Source organism: Ailuropoda melanoleuca, chromosome 1 (assembly GCF_002007445.2).
Source record: "Ailuropoda melanoleuca isolate Jingjing chromosome 1, ASM200744v2, whole genome shotgun sequence".
Classification (NCBI taxonomy): Eukaryota; Metazoa; Chordata; class Mammalia; order Carnivora; family Ursidae; genus Ailuropoda; species Ailuropoda melanoleuca.
Window position 1 is genome coordinate 3,706,453 of NC_048218.1, and position 16,880 is coordinate 3,723,332.

At 56.8% G+C, this 16,880-nt stretch overlaps 1 protein-coding gene across 3 annotated transcripts in view; it reads right to left on the minus strand.

Moving 5' to 3' along the window:
* Nucleotides 1-15,365, minus strand: part of UMODL1 (uromodulin like 1) — a 63,128-nt gene extending 47,763 nt beyond the window's left edge. For 2 of the 3 annotated variants that reach the window (XM_034655293.1, XM_034655286.1), the window contains exons 1-5: nucleotides 14,048-15,365; nucleotides 11,181-11,423; nucleotides 5,294-5,455; nucleotides 4,355-4,473; nucleotides 1,442-1,628 (exon numbers count right to left, since the gene is read on the minus strand). In XM_034655293.1, coding sequence (XP_034511184.1) covers nucleotides 1,442-1,628; nucleotides 4,355-4,473; nucleotides 5,294-5,455; nucleotides 11,181-11,423; nucleotides 14,048-14,123 — 787 coding nt within the window. In that variant the 5' untranslated portion in view covers nucleotides 14,124-15,365. The remainder of the gene's footprint in view (nucleotides 1-1,441; nucleotides 1,629-4,354; nucleotides 4,474-5,293; nucleotides 5,456-11,180; nucleotides 11,424-14,047) is intronic. The other variant, XM_002922445.4, reaches the window with a different exon arrangement.
* Between the last annotated feature and the right edge of the window lie 1,515 nt (nucleotides 15,366-16,880).

Here is a 16,880-nt window from a genome sequence, read left to right on the forward strand (position 1 = left end):
ACGTAGAACGAAGCCCCATTTCCTTAGATTCTCCCCCAACTGTCCTCTAGTAGACTCCCCAACACCCCCTATGAGATGTCCGGGCTCTCCTGCTCGTGCATCCTCACTCGCTGCCTCGGGTGCGAATCCCGACCTGCTCGCTACAGGTGCGCTCCCGTGGTCTCTGACGGGGGCCTCACCAGAACAGACAAGACAGCCCCTTCCCTTACTGGCATGGCTCAGTCTGGTCTTCAAGAACATCTGTGGATTCTGAAGGGAGTAAAATGCAATCGCTGGCACTTTCGCTGGGCTCCAGACGCTGGCACACCCCCTTTGCATGTGACCGTTAGTGTCACAGAAGCTCCACCAGCAAGAGAAACCATCCTCCCTCAGCCCAGGGAGCGGCAGGTGCAGCTGCCTCCCGCTGTGGACAAGAAAGTTCCCCAGAGCCCAGGCTTCACTCACACACTGTCCACAGCTGCTTTCAGCACAAGAGCAGAGCTGAGCCGTTGAGACCAAGGCCATGGGGGCCCACAGCCAAAACTCTGTACTGTATGGCCCTTTCCAGAAAAAGTTTGCTGACCCCTGACAAAGATCCCCCCAAAAAAGACGATGACCAGGTAATTCCTTCCAGAAACAAGACCAGCTCTGTGTGCTTTACCAAGTTCAGTGTTAGGCAGTTCTGCTAAACAGGCCTCCTAGGGCCAAGGGTGTCATTGGTGAAGGTGGGGAAAGGCAAGAGGGAAGGTTAGGGACCCAAGAACTGCAGAGACAGTGGTTTAGCTGTTCTGGGACATGCTCACCAGCACTGGAGTGGAAGGGCAATCCGGGGTGGGACGGTGTGAAGGGGACCCGGAGGGAGCAAGCCAAGGGAAGGGCAATATCGGTGCAAAAGCCTTCTCAGGGCGCCTGGGGGGCTCCATCGGTTGAGCGTCCAACTCTTGGTTTCGGCTCAGGTCATGATCTCAGGGTCGTGGGATTGAGCCCCAAGTCAGGCTCTACAGTCAGGAGGGAGTCTGCTTAAAGCATCTCCCTTTTCCTCCGCCCCTCCCTCCACTTGTGCTTTCTCCCTCTCTCCTAAATAAATAAATCTTAAAAGAAGCCCAAAAACATGCAGCGCCTGGGTGGCTCAGTCGTTAATTGTCTGCCTTCGGCTCAGGGCATGATCCCTGCGTTCTGGGATCGAGCCCCACATCAGGCTCCTCCTCTGGAAGCCTGCTTCTTCCTCTCCCACTCCCCCTGCCTGTGTTCCCTCTCTCGCTGGCTGTCTCTCTCTCTGTCAAATAAATAAATAAATCTTAAAACAAACAAACAAACAAACATCTTTCTCAAAACCTTCACCTTGGAGCTCAGGGTTTCAACTTGGTTTGGGCCAGAATGAGCTACACAGGTCAGACCTCCCCTCCCCCACCGGATGGTTCCTGCAGCCCCCCCCCCCCAGGGGACCGAGGGAAAGCAGCACCTTGCACCTGGATGTTGATCACTTCGTAGACGCGCTTCACGACCTCGTCCAGCATCGCGGAGACGCGGGCCAGCGGCGCCGGCCGCGGCAGGCCCAGCAGCAGCTGTGACACCGTACTGGCGGTGTCCCCGCGGGCTGACTGTAGGTGGTGGACAGCGGGGCGTAGCGGCTGCAAGGCGCTGGCGACCTGTGAGGCCAGAGTCAGAGCGTCACTCGCGGCCCGGCACCCGTCAGACGGACAGGGAGACTGAGGCCGGAAAAGGAAAGACTAATCGCACGCCCGGGGGCGCTCGCACACGCACGCACACGCACGCCATTCTGCTCCGCAGAAAAACCCTTCTGCGATGTTTCTCTTCATCGTCCCGGTGGAAGTCCTACAAGCCAGACCNTGGACAAGAAAGTTCCCCAGAGCCCAGGCTTCGCTCACACACTGTCCACAGCTGCTTTCAGCACAAGAGCAGAGCTGAGCCGTTGAGACCAAGGCCATGGGGGCCCACAGCCAAAACTCTGTACTGTATGGCCCTTTCCAGAAAAAGTTTGCTGACCCCTGACAAAGATCCCCCCAAAAAAGACGATGACCANTGTAAATGCTTTAGCAGTGGCGACGGTTGAGTTGTGGTCCCTTCAAGAAACACCAGTGTTGGAGTCCTGATTCCCGGAGCCTCGGAGTGGGATCAGGACCCTTATTTGAAGTAGGGTCATTGCAGCTGTCGTTAGTTATAAGGCNAGGTAATTCCTTCCAGAAACAAGACCAGCTCTGTGTGCTTTACCAAGTTCAGTGTTAGGCAGTTCTGCTAAACAGGCCTCCTAGGGCCAAGGGTGTCATTGGTGAAGGTGGGGAAAGGCAAGAGGGAAGGTTAGGGACCCAAGAACTGCAGAGACAGTGGTTTAGCTGTTCTGGGACATGCTCACCNCCCTCGGCAGGAGCCAGCCCTGCCCGCGCCTCGCTTCCAGACTGTGTCTTCCGGACGTCCGGGAGAAACGTGTGCTGGCGAGCCCTGCACCCGCGGCGCTGTGTCCCGGCCGCCCCAGGAAAACCCCTGGCCCACCGTCGCCTGGAGGTAGACGTGGAATCAGAAGTAGGCAGAAACCACCGTCTGCTGTCCTACACGCCCGGGTTTTGCTTTCTGTTTTGTTTTTGAAGCTTAAAACGCTCTTTTCTCAATTCATACGAATTCTTTCCCCCTCCTGGTATCTCCAGATCCCAAGACAGCGTTGGCGGCACCAGAGCAGGCTCTGCCAGCAAAGCCCCGGGTCTCCCGAGGAAGCAGAAAGGCACTTTGGGGGGCACTAGAGCCAGTCTCCCTGGCAGACCCAAAACCCCTTCCTCCCCGGGGGGACAGAGCTGTCCATGGGGGAGGCAGAGGAGGGCGCCTCGGGCTCCTGGCCGCGTGGGGATCCGCAGTCAGGGTGCCCAGCACCGGCGGCGGTGGCGCACGTGGAAGGCAGGACCCCTGCAGGAGGGAACAGTCTGCCTGGAGGAGCAACACCCCCGCACATAAAGAGGAAAGGGGGGGACCCGGGACAATAAAATTTAAAATACCAACAACCGCAACTCAGAGCCCACATTGTCGGCACCGCTATAAGCTCCTTACATGTACTGTTTAAACCACAGAGCCCTATCTCAGGTGGGAGGATGATTATTCCGATTTAATGGAGGTGTCAGAGGCCCAGAGAGGTGAAGTAACTTGCCCAAGGTCACACAGTGACAAGCGGCAGTGTTGGAATTTGCCAGGCAGTCTTGCTTCAGAGCAATGTTCTGACTAGCCAATTGGGCAGCCCCAGCCCTCAACAAGCCAAAAAGAGACAAAAATCCCTTCCGGATGGGACAGTTAAGGAGGCCTCCAGGGGAAGGTGACATCCTGGAACACCTGTCTAGCTGCTTTCCTGGATGGCCCAGACAAAGTAAGTGTGAGTGCCACCTGTCCTGGGGCTGCCCCTGCCTGTGGGCCACACATCAAGGAAGGGCCCTGCTCTGTGACTGACCCTGTGACCCCCAGTCACAGATGGGACACATCTATGAGCTCTAAAGGTCGGGCGGGACCAGCCACGTCTTGTGCCCGGCTCAGCGTAGAAGGAAAACGCGGGGCCCCTTGTTCAAGAATTATCCAACGGGTCATGAAGCAGCAGTTGAACATCAAGCCAAGGGTGAGGACCTTCTATTCATGGGGTGACTGTACGGGTCAGTCACCCAAGAAGCCGGCCCCGAGGTCAGACTGTCCCCCAGGGGAGAGCCTCCCGGGGTGAGGAGCCAGGCGCTGCCGCCGCGGGGCTCCCAGCACGGGTGGAGCCATGCAGCGTGGGGAGGCTCCATGAGAAGGCTCTGCCGAGCTGTGTCCGCAGCGGGGGGCTCTCCTCAGGGGACATGCGGCCACATCTAGAGGCAGTTCTGGTTGTCGCAGCGGGGAGTGTTTCTGGCTTCCTGTGCGCGGAGGCCAGGATACTGTGGAAACCCTAGGATGACAGGCAGCCCCCACAAAGAAGAGCCACCCCACCCCAAATGTGGATCGTGCCCAAGTGGAGACCCCGCATCGAGAAGCCCCTGCCCGGCCCGGCCCAGGAGGCCTGCAGAACTCCACGGGGTGGAGGCTAGAACCTCAGGGATCTTGAATGAGGTTAGCGAGGGCACAGCTCTGGGGCCCAGGCCATCTACACCGCGGCACCCTTCTGTCTAAGCTAAAAGCTCACGGGCTCCGTGCTCCACGTGGTGACGGGCTAGCTTACGGCGCTGCTATCTCAGAACACGTCAAGCCACGCTGAAGGATTCACATTTAGTTCAGAGTCAGCCATGTTGGCGTCACTTGTGGAACCCCGCCCCGACCCTCTGTTCCTACCCAGTGCCTCCCCCGGAGTCAGCCCGGGCAGCCTGCCCTGGAGAGGCGCCCGGACCAGCCCCCTGTCCTGCCCACCTACCATGGAATGCAGAAGCCGCATGTGGTCCAGGAGTCTGGGGTCCACCGCCTCGAGCTCCTTGAAGTCCATTTTCACCAGGACAGTCACCTGGTACCAGAAGGTCACCGGGCTCTCTGGAGCTGCACGAGGACACATTCTGATGAGCAACGGGCCTGGGATGGGCTGGGGCCAACAGAGGCTCCCATCAAGAAATCCGCTGCCGGGAACAGTGTGGGCACTTCCCCCACCTGCTGGCCCTCCTTCTCTTTATGCGCCCCGTATACTGTTCTATTGTATATAATGTACGCCAGATGATATTGTCTATGTTCTATATAATACAATGGAGAGAGTGTAGCAGTATGATTGATGCGTATTATATGGGGTATGATATTCTACGCTGTGCAATGTGTATATTATTACATTATACTGTACTGATAGGACATTGTGCTGATATTACAGCATTATAACATAGATCCCGTATGATGTATATACATTATTTATATATATTTCCCTAGTTCTGAACCTTGACCAACCTCTTCTCCTGGGAGCAGCCCATGGTCAAGAGCAGACACGTGCATACTGCAGGCCAGGCTGCAGACCTGCCAAACCAGTGCTCGGAGAATGACCTCCATCCCTGAGGTGCTGCAGGAGCCCCCAGCCACCAACTTTACGTCTCCTCACTAGAACACAGCTCAGCTTCCAACAGGCACCACCCCGACCCCTGGCTTCTCCAGCACACCGGAAAGATCGCAGTCACTGCTCTTCCAAGAATATCCTCCTTCCTTGGAGCACCTGGGAGCACTCCTCGCCCTGAGATTTCAGTGGCAGGATTTGGACACAGACTTCACCCAGGAGTGGAATGCGCCCATGCACACGGCTGTAGGCTCTCTGTAAAACCAAGCTGCGGCTTCTGGGAACCCACCCACCCAACCTTCACCCAGACCAGGGCTTCAACCCTACCTCGGGGGGCAGGAGCCACGCAGTGGCGGCCCCGGGATGAGGGGCAGCACTTCCGAAGTCCCGGGCAGTCTGTGTCCAGGATGCATGATGAGGCGGGTGCTTCCGGCCCGACCACCGGGCAGACCCCAGGTCTCGAGGCAAACTCCCTGGACCGATTCAGAGCTGAGGGGAAAGTGATTAGCAATCAGTGATGTTGGCCACAAGCACTGGTGTTCCCAACACTGGATTCCATCTGGGTTCCTAGAGACACGCAGCACGATCTGCTCAAGGGCCATGTCCTGGTCTGGGCGTCACCTCGCCATGCACGTCCTTCAGAGCAACCGTCCAGGGCCGTTTGCTCTGACTTGAATATAGTTTAATCATCTTTCCTGGAAGGAGGACAGTGTGAGCTGGCGTGCTCGGTGTCCCCTTCTTTCTAGGCCAGGTGCAGGGGCTCCACCCCCTCCCCCACTTAGAGTCACCCTTGCTGCTCTGTGTCCCCATAGCTCACTCATTCAATATTTATTGAGCGCCTACTATGTGCCAGGCATGTGATAGGTGCCCAGGATCCAGCAGGGGGCCAGCGGCAAAGTCCCTGCCTTTGGGATACTTAGATTCCAGCGGGCAAGGCCAGTATGCACACAGACTTAGAGAAACCAAGCCCGGGAGTGGCGGAGACATGGTGGGCTTTTGAAGAAAAGGGCTTTTGGGGACTGAGATGCAGTGAAACTACCGGAGAATCCGTGGGCTTATGGGGATTGGCCAGGGGTCATGGTGCTGGCGCTCAGTGTGGTGGAAAGCTCGAGAGCAGGGAGAAGAATCTGACCCTGGGGAAGCTGGGGTGCTGTCCTCGGGGGGGCGCTCTGCTGGGGGGTGCCCTGTGGCAGGACCCGCAGCGGTCTGCGGGGCTGCACACCCAAAGGGGCAGCTGGGCTCAGGGCAGCAGCAGATGAAGGGAGCCCAGCAGCCAGGAGCTTGAGGAAGCTAGGGACAGGAGGGAGGGACACAGGTGTCGGGGGAAGGGCCTGCATGATCCACAGCCTTCCTGTTGCCCACCCCGGGGATGAGGGCTCCAGCTACCCTGGGTGTCAGGCAAGTGCATACGGCTCTGCCCAGATTTGTCTGAAGCCCCACACCCTACCGGACCTTTGAAAGTGCCATTCCAGGCCCTCCAGCCTCCAGGGAAAGGAGAAGTGGTCAGCAGGTGACCACACTCTGCAAGTGTCCCACAAGGGTGGGGAAGGTTAATCCCTGGGAGACGCATGGGGTCCCACGTGGAAGGGGCTGCCATCCCAGGGACAGCCTCCCTGGCTTCCCCCAGGGTCTCCGCAGAATGCTCCGCAGACGGCAAAAAGGTGGGGCCCCTCCTAGTGCTGGGAGCACATCACCTGGGGCAGCTGTGCCAGCCGAGGAGGAGAGGAGAAAGCCAAAACTGCCCAGAGGGGGGAGTCTGCGTTCTCTCTTCTCACAGAGCCAGGCCGGCCACTGCCATGTGACCTGCTGAGCGGGGGCTTGACGTTCAGCCTCAATACCATTTTCCTCTGCATGCTGTCCGGGACTCCCTCACCACTTCCCAGTCCTCCAGGTGCCTATTTCAACATGTGAAGTCCTGGAGACGTTGCCCCGTTGGGGCTGGCTCCGGGGGCATGGAACAAGGGCATGTGGTGCAGCGGGAGATCCTTGCTGCGATGGGAATGCCAGCATCCCTGTAGGGCCGCTGCTCAAGGACCTCAAGGTCATTGCCTTCCCTCCCAGTGCAAAAACCAATAGGCTAAGGAGACATGAGACTAGATGTAAGGTGAGCTCCCAGGACAAAAAAAAAGACACTGGGGGGGAAAAAGTAAAATCCAAATAAAGCGTGAGGTTGAACTAATGGTGATACACTACGTTGGTTCCTTCGTTGGTGCAGATGCACCATGGTGACGGAAGCGCCACCATCAGGGGAGCCGGGGAGGGGCTATGCGAACCGTCTACCGTGTCTGCCACCTCTCTAAATCTGCAACTACTCTGAACTAAGAGGTTTATTTACATGAAAAGAAAATACAGGCCACCAAGAAAAACTGGCTTCCAAAAATGGTTGCCTGATCACAACAGAAGTGATTTCAAGTTAAAGTTCATCTTGATGTGGCTGCTGCTGGCGTTCCCCCTCCGTCCTTGGAGCCCGACTGCTTACTGAGAGCCCAAGAGAACAGTCAACAGTTCCAGCTTGGTGGAAAGTCAAAAATCTGCTTCTCCTTCCACGAACTCAGCACAAACAATGAAACAGGGCTGCCCAGCGCCTGGCAACCCAAGGTTAGTCAGAGGTCAGCGAGACGGCCCAGAGGTTTCTGTCAGGACAGAGGCCCTGACGTCTCTCCCCAGGGCTGCGCATCTGACCGGCTCTGGAATCATGGTTCCCGCCCCCCCTCCTTCCCCAGAGGGGTCCTGGTCACCCGCTGGGGGAGCCTCCCGGCCCCATGGGGTCCCAGACCCCCCAGATGACGAGCCTGTGGAAATCAGGGCTGTCACCATAGTGGGTGAGTGTCGGCTGAGACGTTCTTAGGAATTCGCGGCGAGTGAATCATCCCACCGTGCACAGCAGTGTTTGTGCCAGACGATACTCATCACCGCGTTATTTATACTAACAAAACGTTGGAAGCAGCTAGACGATCGGTGGCAGGGGCTTGCTTCATCAGTGCTGCTATATCCGTGCCTATGACGTAACGCCACGTGGCCATTAAATCACGCTGCGCATAGTATCTATTGACAGGAACGACGTTCCAGACGAAATGCTAAGTGGGAAGAAGATGGTACAAAGAATCCCGGTCAGGGTGACCATGCGTTTCTAGAACGTTTGCCCTGCACGGGGGCTACAGGAGAATATCGACCGTGGTTGTGTGTGGGCAGTGGGCATATGGCTAATTTCTCTTTGTTCTTTCCTGTGTTTCCAGATTTTCTGCCTGGCTCATGTATTCACTTTTGTAATTATATTGATGATACATTTAAGTCAAGTAATGTATGACTTATCATTGTTTCCCCAATGCTGGACTTTAAAAAAAATGGAAAAAGTCATCTATCTAGACTGAAGAGAACATCACGTGTGTGCTCATAACTGCCTTCCCTTTTTAGAAAGTCAGTTGCCGAGTGGGAGGGGACAGAGCCAGCCAGTCTGGGGGTTCGTGGTTGCCCGGGGGTAAGACTCCCAGCTGAGAAAACCCATTGCCAAGATGCGGGTCACCCCCCCCCACACTGGGAGGGAAGAGTACCCTCTGCCCTCCGGTCCTCCCCAAATTCCCAGGCTGTGCCCCGTGGCTACCACAGGGGCCGGCCCCTATCTCATTCTGGGCAAATCAAGCAGCAAGACTTCTTCTCACTTCCTGTTCCAAAGAGCCAGGCTGTCACTGGCACCTGTGAACGAGCTTTGATCAAAGGAGCCGAGCAAAGAGTGCACAGGGTGGTGCTGCCCCACACAAGGCCCCGTGGCAGCTGCGGTGTCATACCGGGCCCTCGCACCAAGCAGGGCCCTTGCTGGGAAAGAGACCCAAGCTACGTGTCCTGCCCCTCCCATCTCCTCCCCTCCCCCACCCTCACCCCCACCACGGCCCCCGTCCTCAAATGCTGCCAACCAAATCCGACCAGGGTTTGGGGAGACCCAGCCCAAGTCTGTGCCACCTTGGTCAAGGCACCTGCTCACCCCCAGGTCTGTGACCCCATCTGCATGGGGGGGGGTTCTCCCGGCCGTCAGTGACCAGGAACCTGCCTGGCTGGCCTGTCATAAAGGGCACATGCTGTGAAGGTCCTCTCCTTCCTTCTGGGCTCCCCTCCACACGGCTACTAGAACGACTCTCTGAGGCCCAAGGGGGACCCCCCACCCCACTCAGCCACCTCACAGGGGCCTCTCGTCCTCCAGGGGAGTCCCCCTTTCTTGCTCCACCACCGCCTCACCCTCCCTACACCAGCCACACCATTACCAGCAGTTCCCCCAGAGAGCCCTGCCTGTGGGACTCTCTAACTAGAATGTTCTGGCCCTCTCCACACCTGGTGAGTTCCTAATTAAAGGTGCCAACACTCCAAAAGCGGGGCTGATGTCCCACGAGAGGCATTTCCTGGGAGCTGGCTTGTGGAAGGCAAGGAAGGAGAGCAGCAGGCGGTGGGGAGGGGACACCAGCCCTCCCCCTCCCATGAGAATTCACTGCCTTAGCACAACGGGGCAGCAGCCTGACAGAAAGGCACCAGCCGGCATGGGGGGGAGGCTGGGGGGTGCTCAGACACTCCAGGGGGCTCCTCTGGACAGGTGACCTCACTAGTCAAGTGACCTCACAGCAGCAGCAAGCAGGTGGGAAAGGAGTGGCCTTCGCAGGTGAAACTGGACAGGACAGGGCGGCACCCACCATCCCCCCCCCGATCCTGACCCCCACACCAAGGTGCGGCGGCCTGAGCTCTCCCCAACACTGACCCCCACCAGCCCCGGAAGACAGGTGCTCCCAGGAAGCACTTCCTTTGTGCACGTGGCCCTTGGAGACAAGGAAAGTGGAAAGGGTGCCAGTGTCTGCACAGGAAGGGACTCCTTAGCTCCAGCCCCTGGCAGGACCCCAGGGGACAGCCCCACCCTGCAAGGGCGCCCTCAGGGAACCAGTGGGATCACGGAGCTGGCAGCAGGCTGTGGGCCCTGAGGTTTTTATGGTGGTGGCGGCCTCGGTGATAGTGGTGTCATTTGAAGTCTCATCTGTGTGTGAGACCCTCTGAACGGGGTCAGTGGGACATGTCAGCCATCTCTGTCCTCTGTGAGGTGGCTCCAGGGGCCTGAGGGAGGCACGCTCAGGATCACTCAGGGCACCAAGCCCACACAGCCTTCGCAGTGGCTGCACCAACTACATCCCGTAGCCGCTGGCTGCGGAGGGGACCGGCGCCCCTGGTGTGCAGCGTCCCGGCCTTGGGGCAGGGACAGGTCGCATGGGTGCCCCTCCCGGACCCTGGATGGAGGCTTTGTGCACTCTGGAGGCAGCAGCCCTTCATTTCTAGGGGTGGCCCCGAAACTCACTGGGGCCCCACCCTTCCCACTTCCCCTCCATGACAGGGTGGGGGCGGGGAGACCGTCTGGCAGCTCAGAAACTCATTTTAGATCTGTTATTGACTCAGATTTAACCACCACCACCACCCACACCCACACACATGCATCCTTTCCCCTGGAAGAGGTCTTCCGGAAAATTCCCTCCATGTCAAGAGGCTGAGCTCCGAATGTTGCAAAGCCCAGCCCCCCGGCCTCACACACTGGCCGGGCACAGCCACACTCGTCCTCCGGGGAACTGCCTCAAGCATCTTCCAAACAGCCCTGAAGGAGGAAGAGCACTCGGGGCCCCTGGGCAGTTTGGGGGGCAGAGGGGACCTTTCCCTCTCTTTCACATATGGGGGCTGAGATTAGGATTTCGGTTGAAGGAAGCATTCCATGACAGCTTTTAAAAAAAACGAAAGATCTCCACCGATATAGAAGAGATTGCAATGCTGGTTCTCAAACTCGGCTACGTGTTCAAATCACTCGAGAGCTTTAAAAAAAAATCCCAGTGCCCCAGCTATGGCCCAGACCAATTCTGTCACATTCTCTGAGGACCACAGCCACCCATTAGTGTTTTTAAAGCTGCCCAGGGGCCTTCCGTGTGCAGTCAGGCCTGAGAGCCACTGCTCCAAAACAGAGGTTCTCCAAGGGGGGCCCCAGAGCATCAGGACCAGCTGGAACTTGTACTGCACCCCGACCCACTGGTTCCGAGATCGGGGCCTGGGCCGGTGAACCACACTTGGACAAGCCCTCCAGACCATCCTGATGCACGCTCTAGCTTGAGAACCATTGTTGCAGAAGGGCTAATGGTGCGAACAATGCCTGAGTCTCATCGGGGTCCTGGGGCCCCCCGCCCGCTGGCCGCCCCGGACTCACGCAGGACGCAGTAGAGGCCCAGCTGCTCGTAACCCGCACAGCAGTCGGTCACGTTCCTGGACTCGGGGACCTCCACAGCCAGGTAATGGGTTCTGTAAACCGTCTTGGGGCACCGCCTCCACGGGACCCACCCGCCGCAGGGAACGGAGGTCACGTGTGATGTCTGGACAGCCTCCACCTTCGGGACGTTTCGGATCACGCTGTTCTCGCACAGCTGGAAGCTCAGCAAGGAAAGGCCTGTTTCTGCAAAGAGGTGGGAGGAGGGACGGAGGAAACAGTGAAGAAGAAAACACCAGAATCAACTCGACAGAAGGGGTTCTGGACCAGTCCTCCACTTCTGCAAAAGCAAGGGAGATGAGACCTCCCTCACCAGCAGCCTCTGGAGTCTGCCCACCGGCCCACTGAGAAGTCAGGCAATCGCGTGAACTCCGAGGAGTCAAGGTAATGGGGACCTGCCAGCTCAGAAGTCCCCTCTGCAGAGCCTGGAGCTGGGGCCCATCCACGCTTCCCACAGCCCCGGGGCTGACGGTGCACTAAAGACTTCAGGCCTCTGGAGCTGGGAGGAGATAGATCTCTTCCCTCGAAGCACCGGCAGCCCCAGGGGACTCTCCGCGCACTAGTGGGCTCTTGGTGTAGGATGAAGGAATGCTTTGACCATCCTTTACATTATCAGATACTTAACCTCTGAGCTCTCGGCTTTATGGAACTGTACAGCCACGGGGTAGGCACCCCATATCATAGCGTGTACCCCTCACCGAGAAGCTTCTGGAAAGAGCTTTGAGACAGCAGCAGAAATCATCTGCATTGCCAACACCAGGACGGCGGCCCAAAGACGCCCTCCTTTGGCTCCACAGCATCCCACGAGTGTGCAGAAAGCGAGACTCTGGGGGCTGGTGACCCCTGGGGAGAAGCGGGGCTGAGCCAGCCTTGCAGCCCAGGCTGATGAGGGGGCCTGCGGCCTTACTTTGCGCAGAACACAGGGCTGGATCCCAGCGCCAGAGCAATCCCATTCCAGAGCCACGTGAGCCACGTGGCTGCCTCCCTGTCAGCACTGCAGGTGGCAGAGCCCCTGAACGAGGAGACAGCATGCTGCCCGTTCCCACCAAAGGGGTGCTGAGTCGAGGAAAAGGGAGGCCCTCGTACCTCGTACAAAGGGGTGGGCAGCAGGAACCCACTTCCCAGGCCAGGTAACGGCCCAGAACTTGCATAGCACGTGGATGAGGGACTGGAAAAGTGGCCATGGTGAGTGTGACCACTCACCGAATGACAATGGGACAGTGCCAAACAGGACAAAGCCCGAGGCTTCCTGCACCGAGAATTTGGGAAGGAGCTCTAGATTTTGTTTTGCATCTTAGCCTAAGAGGAGAGGCTAACCACTAATGAAAGTTACATCTCCCAGCCCCTGGGGAGCCACCGTCTCCATCTGAGCATGACAAGGTCGCAGCTGAGAAACAGCAGAGCCCTTCTGAGCACAAAAGTGCATGCACACACGCACGCATGCACACACGCGTGCACGCGCACCTTCGCTGAAGCTGGTTTGGGATCTGTTTGTTGTGCTTTGATTTTTGCATTCCTCCGGAGGCCACTGGGTCCTCTCCAAGTCTGGCTTCTCGGCAGAGCCCACAGGGGACACCTTACAGCAGGTCCTCCCATTCTACAAATCCTTCCAGGAGCCATCAGCGTGGGAGGCGGGGGTCCTGGCTTCTGGTCTCAGAGGCGGGAAACAACGCTCCGGAGTGAGCGTGGTCCTGGGGTCAGAAGTTGGTGCCCAAATACCAGCTTTGTGATTCTGAGCACGTTTCCTGCCCTCCCAGTGACCCCATCTTGTCATCTGTCAAATGCTAACTATGTCCTAGAATTAAGTAGATGAAACTCGGCCTGGGAAGGTAGTATGTGGCAGGAAGGGCAAGAAGCTGGATAACCCCGACGCAGCCCTGAGCCTCTGCTCCCGTGTCCCCACAGGCACAGCGAGGTTTGAGGGGGACGTCCTCACAGCTCCAGCTTCTTGAGGCCGAACGGTTTACATATTACCCATCCCACAGGAAAAATCAAGTGAAAGAAATCACAAACCAACATTCCACTTGCAGGGGGAATAAAACTTTAAACCAGTGCTAAACTGAAGTTGGCTGTAGAAACAGAGGATCTGTGTGAATTCCCAACAGAATAAGACAGATTTCAGAGGGAAATGACTGCAAAGGTTTGCAAGCTCAGGTCTCTGCAGTCTGGGGCTTCAGAAACCCAACATGCTCTCCGCAAGAACGTGGGCCTGGCAAAGGCTCTGGGTGCCCTCACTGCCCCGTTGGCCACTTTTCACCTTCACGTACCAAGGAGGACACGGGGGGCTAGCAGACCCCAAGGGAGGGGGTCCAATTCACAATCCCGAGCCTGCCTGACAGGGGAAGAAGTTTCGAGCCAGGGCCCAAGGCAAGGGTCACCCTGGTGGAAATTCGGTCCCTGACCACTCTGGGTGTCCCTCCCCTTACTCGCAAGTAGGGGACTCCAACCCTCCGAGACCCGAGACTCAAGACTCGGGAGACTTTGATTCTGAGTCTCCAGGAACTCACTACCCGGTGTGGCCTGCGGGCCGGCAGCACCTGTACCAGCGGCAGAAATGCGGAGTTCCAGGCCCCACCCCAGACCCGCTGACTCAGAATCTGCATGTGAACTCCCCCAGCCCCCCAGTTACTCAGAGGCACACACACACCACCTCCTCAGTGGTTACCAGAAAGCTCGGCAAGATGGAACTGATGTCGGCTCTCAAAGCAGACGCACCTTTGCAGGGCCGCCATCCCTACGAGGCCTGCTCCCCGGGAGCCCCCCGCTCCTCCAGCATCACCCATGCCGAGCTCCGAGCTCCGAGCCCTCACCTGTGAAGCCGCTGGCCCGGCTGGGGCCTGCCGCGCTGACCAGAGCAAGCAAGGCCAGCCAGAGGGTCCTGAGCATGGTCAGGCCGAGGTAACGCGGCTCCAGGCCTCCCCCGAGCAGCCACACAAAGGGCCCTTCTGCTCCCGGCGCCGCTGGCAGTGACGATGGCTTCAGAGCATGTGCTCCGAGCGAACAGTCCCTTATGCCTGCTCGTTAACACCTGCCACCACCACGGCCAGGTCCCTCGGGGAGCCCATTCTAGCTCCAGACAGATGGCATCTTTCAGCACCCAACCAGCAGCTGGCATCACTAGGTCCCATCTCGTTGTTACGCAGAAAACCCGTTTCAGACCCAGATCTGACTCCCTCCATCAAGCACGAAGTATTCTCTTTCCTTATCGCCGAGAACTGGCAGGAGAAAACAGCAGCACATCAAAGTGGATTCAGAAAGGCGTCCTTCACACAGTTGGACGATAACAGATCAAAGCCATAAAAATGTTCATACCCCTCCCCCCCATGACCTCCTCCCCGGGGCTGCTGCGAGGGCCGCGAAGCTACTGTCCAGAGAGGTCCGTTCCTCGTCAGCATGTAACAGGGAGAAGCGCTGAAGTGAGCCGTCCCCGGAGAACGGGAACGTGAATCATTACAGAGCAACAGGTGCAACGTCACAGAGACGCGGCTCACCACGCAGAGGGGGAAACGACACAAAGTCCACAGTCCCTCGTGAAGTTCCATCCCCGTGAGCGACGACTCTGCATGCTTCTGTGAACGCGGGCACACAGTCCGGACAGAGCCATGGGAACAAAAGGGAAACCATGCGGGTGGTGGGGTGACAGGTGCTTTAGGCTTGATGTCATGGCCCTCACGTCCCGGGTGACATGGATTTGTCATTTCTAGTCGGCGGTGCCTCCCTGCTCCTCTGAGGCGTCACCTTTCGTGGCTCGGTGCTCAAAGCCAGAGCGCATTTCTAACATGAGATGAAGATCTCTAGTCCTACTGAGAAAACTTGCAAATAAGGTAACAAAGAGCTGTCTTGGCGGTAGGGCTCACAAGCGCTATTCCCTTGTGCTCCAAACACAAAACAGCTCTTCCAGAAGGGACCTTCCGGCCTAACTCCGGCACCAACGTTGCTACATCCTTTATCCCCAGTAGATTAACCTGTAAGATGATTAACGGCTGCATTTGCGTGGTTAGTGGTTACACGACAGATGCCAGGACAAGAGGAAAAACACAAGTAGCTGGAAATACTCACGCAGCTGAGGGGCTCAGCGCGAGGGTCTTGGAAAGTCAGGCATGCAGGATTGACTCACAAACCGTGCTGTGATTTAAAAAAAGTCTCAATAAGAAAAGAGTACATTTTAAAGCTATAACATAATAGTCAAGAAAACAGACTTTAATCAACACTAACAATAAATAGGAAAGTATTATAATTAGGTCAACCGAACATTTAAAAATAGGAGATGAATCTGCATCGTAACGTTCTATTATTATCTCTTAGAACTTTTGCTGGTATAATGTATGAATGCTTCTAGAAAGTAGGAAGGTGCAATCCAGGATAATATTACATGCAATTGAAATTGGCTCTATGCACTGTTTTCGCTCGTCTTTAGAACCACTCTGGGAAGTAGGTCCTTATCTCCATTGCTCAGAGAAAGAAACTGAGGGCCAGAGAGAGTGCACAGCCAGTGACTGGGAGAGTCAATCTTGAAGCCCAGATTCTTCACACTCCACTCCACCCCGTCTGGTCATAGCTCCAACCAAGAGAACATCCAGCCAGGCGCCCCAAGAGCACAGAACCAGGTCGAGATAGCTTTCCAGCTGAGCACGCCATGCTAATTTGGAATTGTCCATAAAACTTTGTCATACATGCTTTCCCTTTATGTTAAAGCTAGCATGATTAAAAACTCTCAAAACGGACCGTCTGTTTCTAGCGTGGTCCTCCCTCCACCTCCTTTCCTCACAAGCACACGGAGAAAACCATGTGCGCTGTGACTTCAGCCACAGGGAGCTTATTTATGCACAGTTCTCTGCATGACGGCCACAGGATTTTCCCACATATTTCTTTTCCATGTAAATGCTCTGAGGAGAAAATAACCCTGCACTGTAACCCAGGGGGGAGAAGGACGTCCCTCCAGGATGTCAAGTTTGTCACTTCCAAGAAGCGTCCAGTCACATGTCCATCCGGCAAAGAGCCCCCCGGGCTCCCTCTCCTCTCGCAGGGTCTCCGTGCAGAAAACCCAGCATCTTGCTCCACACGGTCTCTAAGAACCGGGGATCTGGTGGAAGCTGCGGGGTGCAGTGAGACTCATTCACACAATACTCACATGTGCATACAAACACACACTCACAGTCATGTGCACACTCACGTGCACACCCCCACACATTCGTTCTCACATGTGCACACTCATCTGCATCCACACTCACTCACACTCAGGTGTGCATGTATCGTGCAGACGCTCACGTGCTTACGCACATTCTTGCCTGCGTGCATGCACACACTCACACACGCAGCTCACACTCGCGAGTACACACACGCTCAGCTGCTTGCACACTCACACACTCGTGTGCATGCGATGCTCTCACACACACACACACACACACCCGGGATGAGGATGTGCTTCCTGTCCCTGGAGCATGTCTCCGAGGACGTGAACCATGTCTCTGCTCTCAGTGACGGGGCGGGAGCGGGGCTCTGCCTGCTCTGTCCACCTGCAGGAGGAGGGTGAATGAGCTGACCGCAGAACGGTTCTGAGTTCTGTGGTCCTGCGCACAACAGACTCCACTACAAAATCATACCTGTCATTACCCTACAGGCCAAAATGTATGCGCCCTCAGC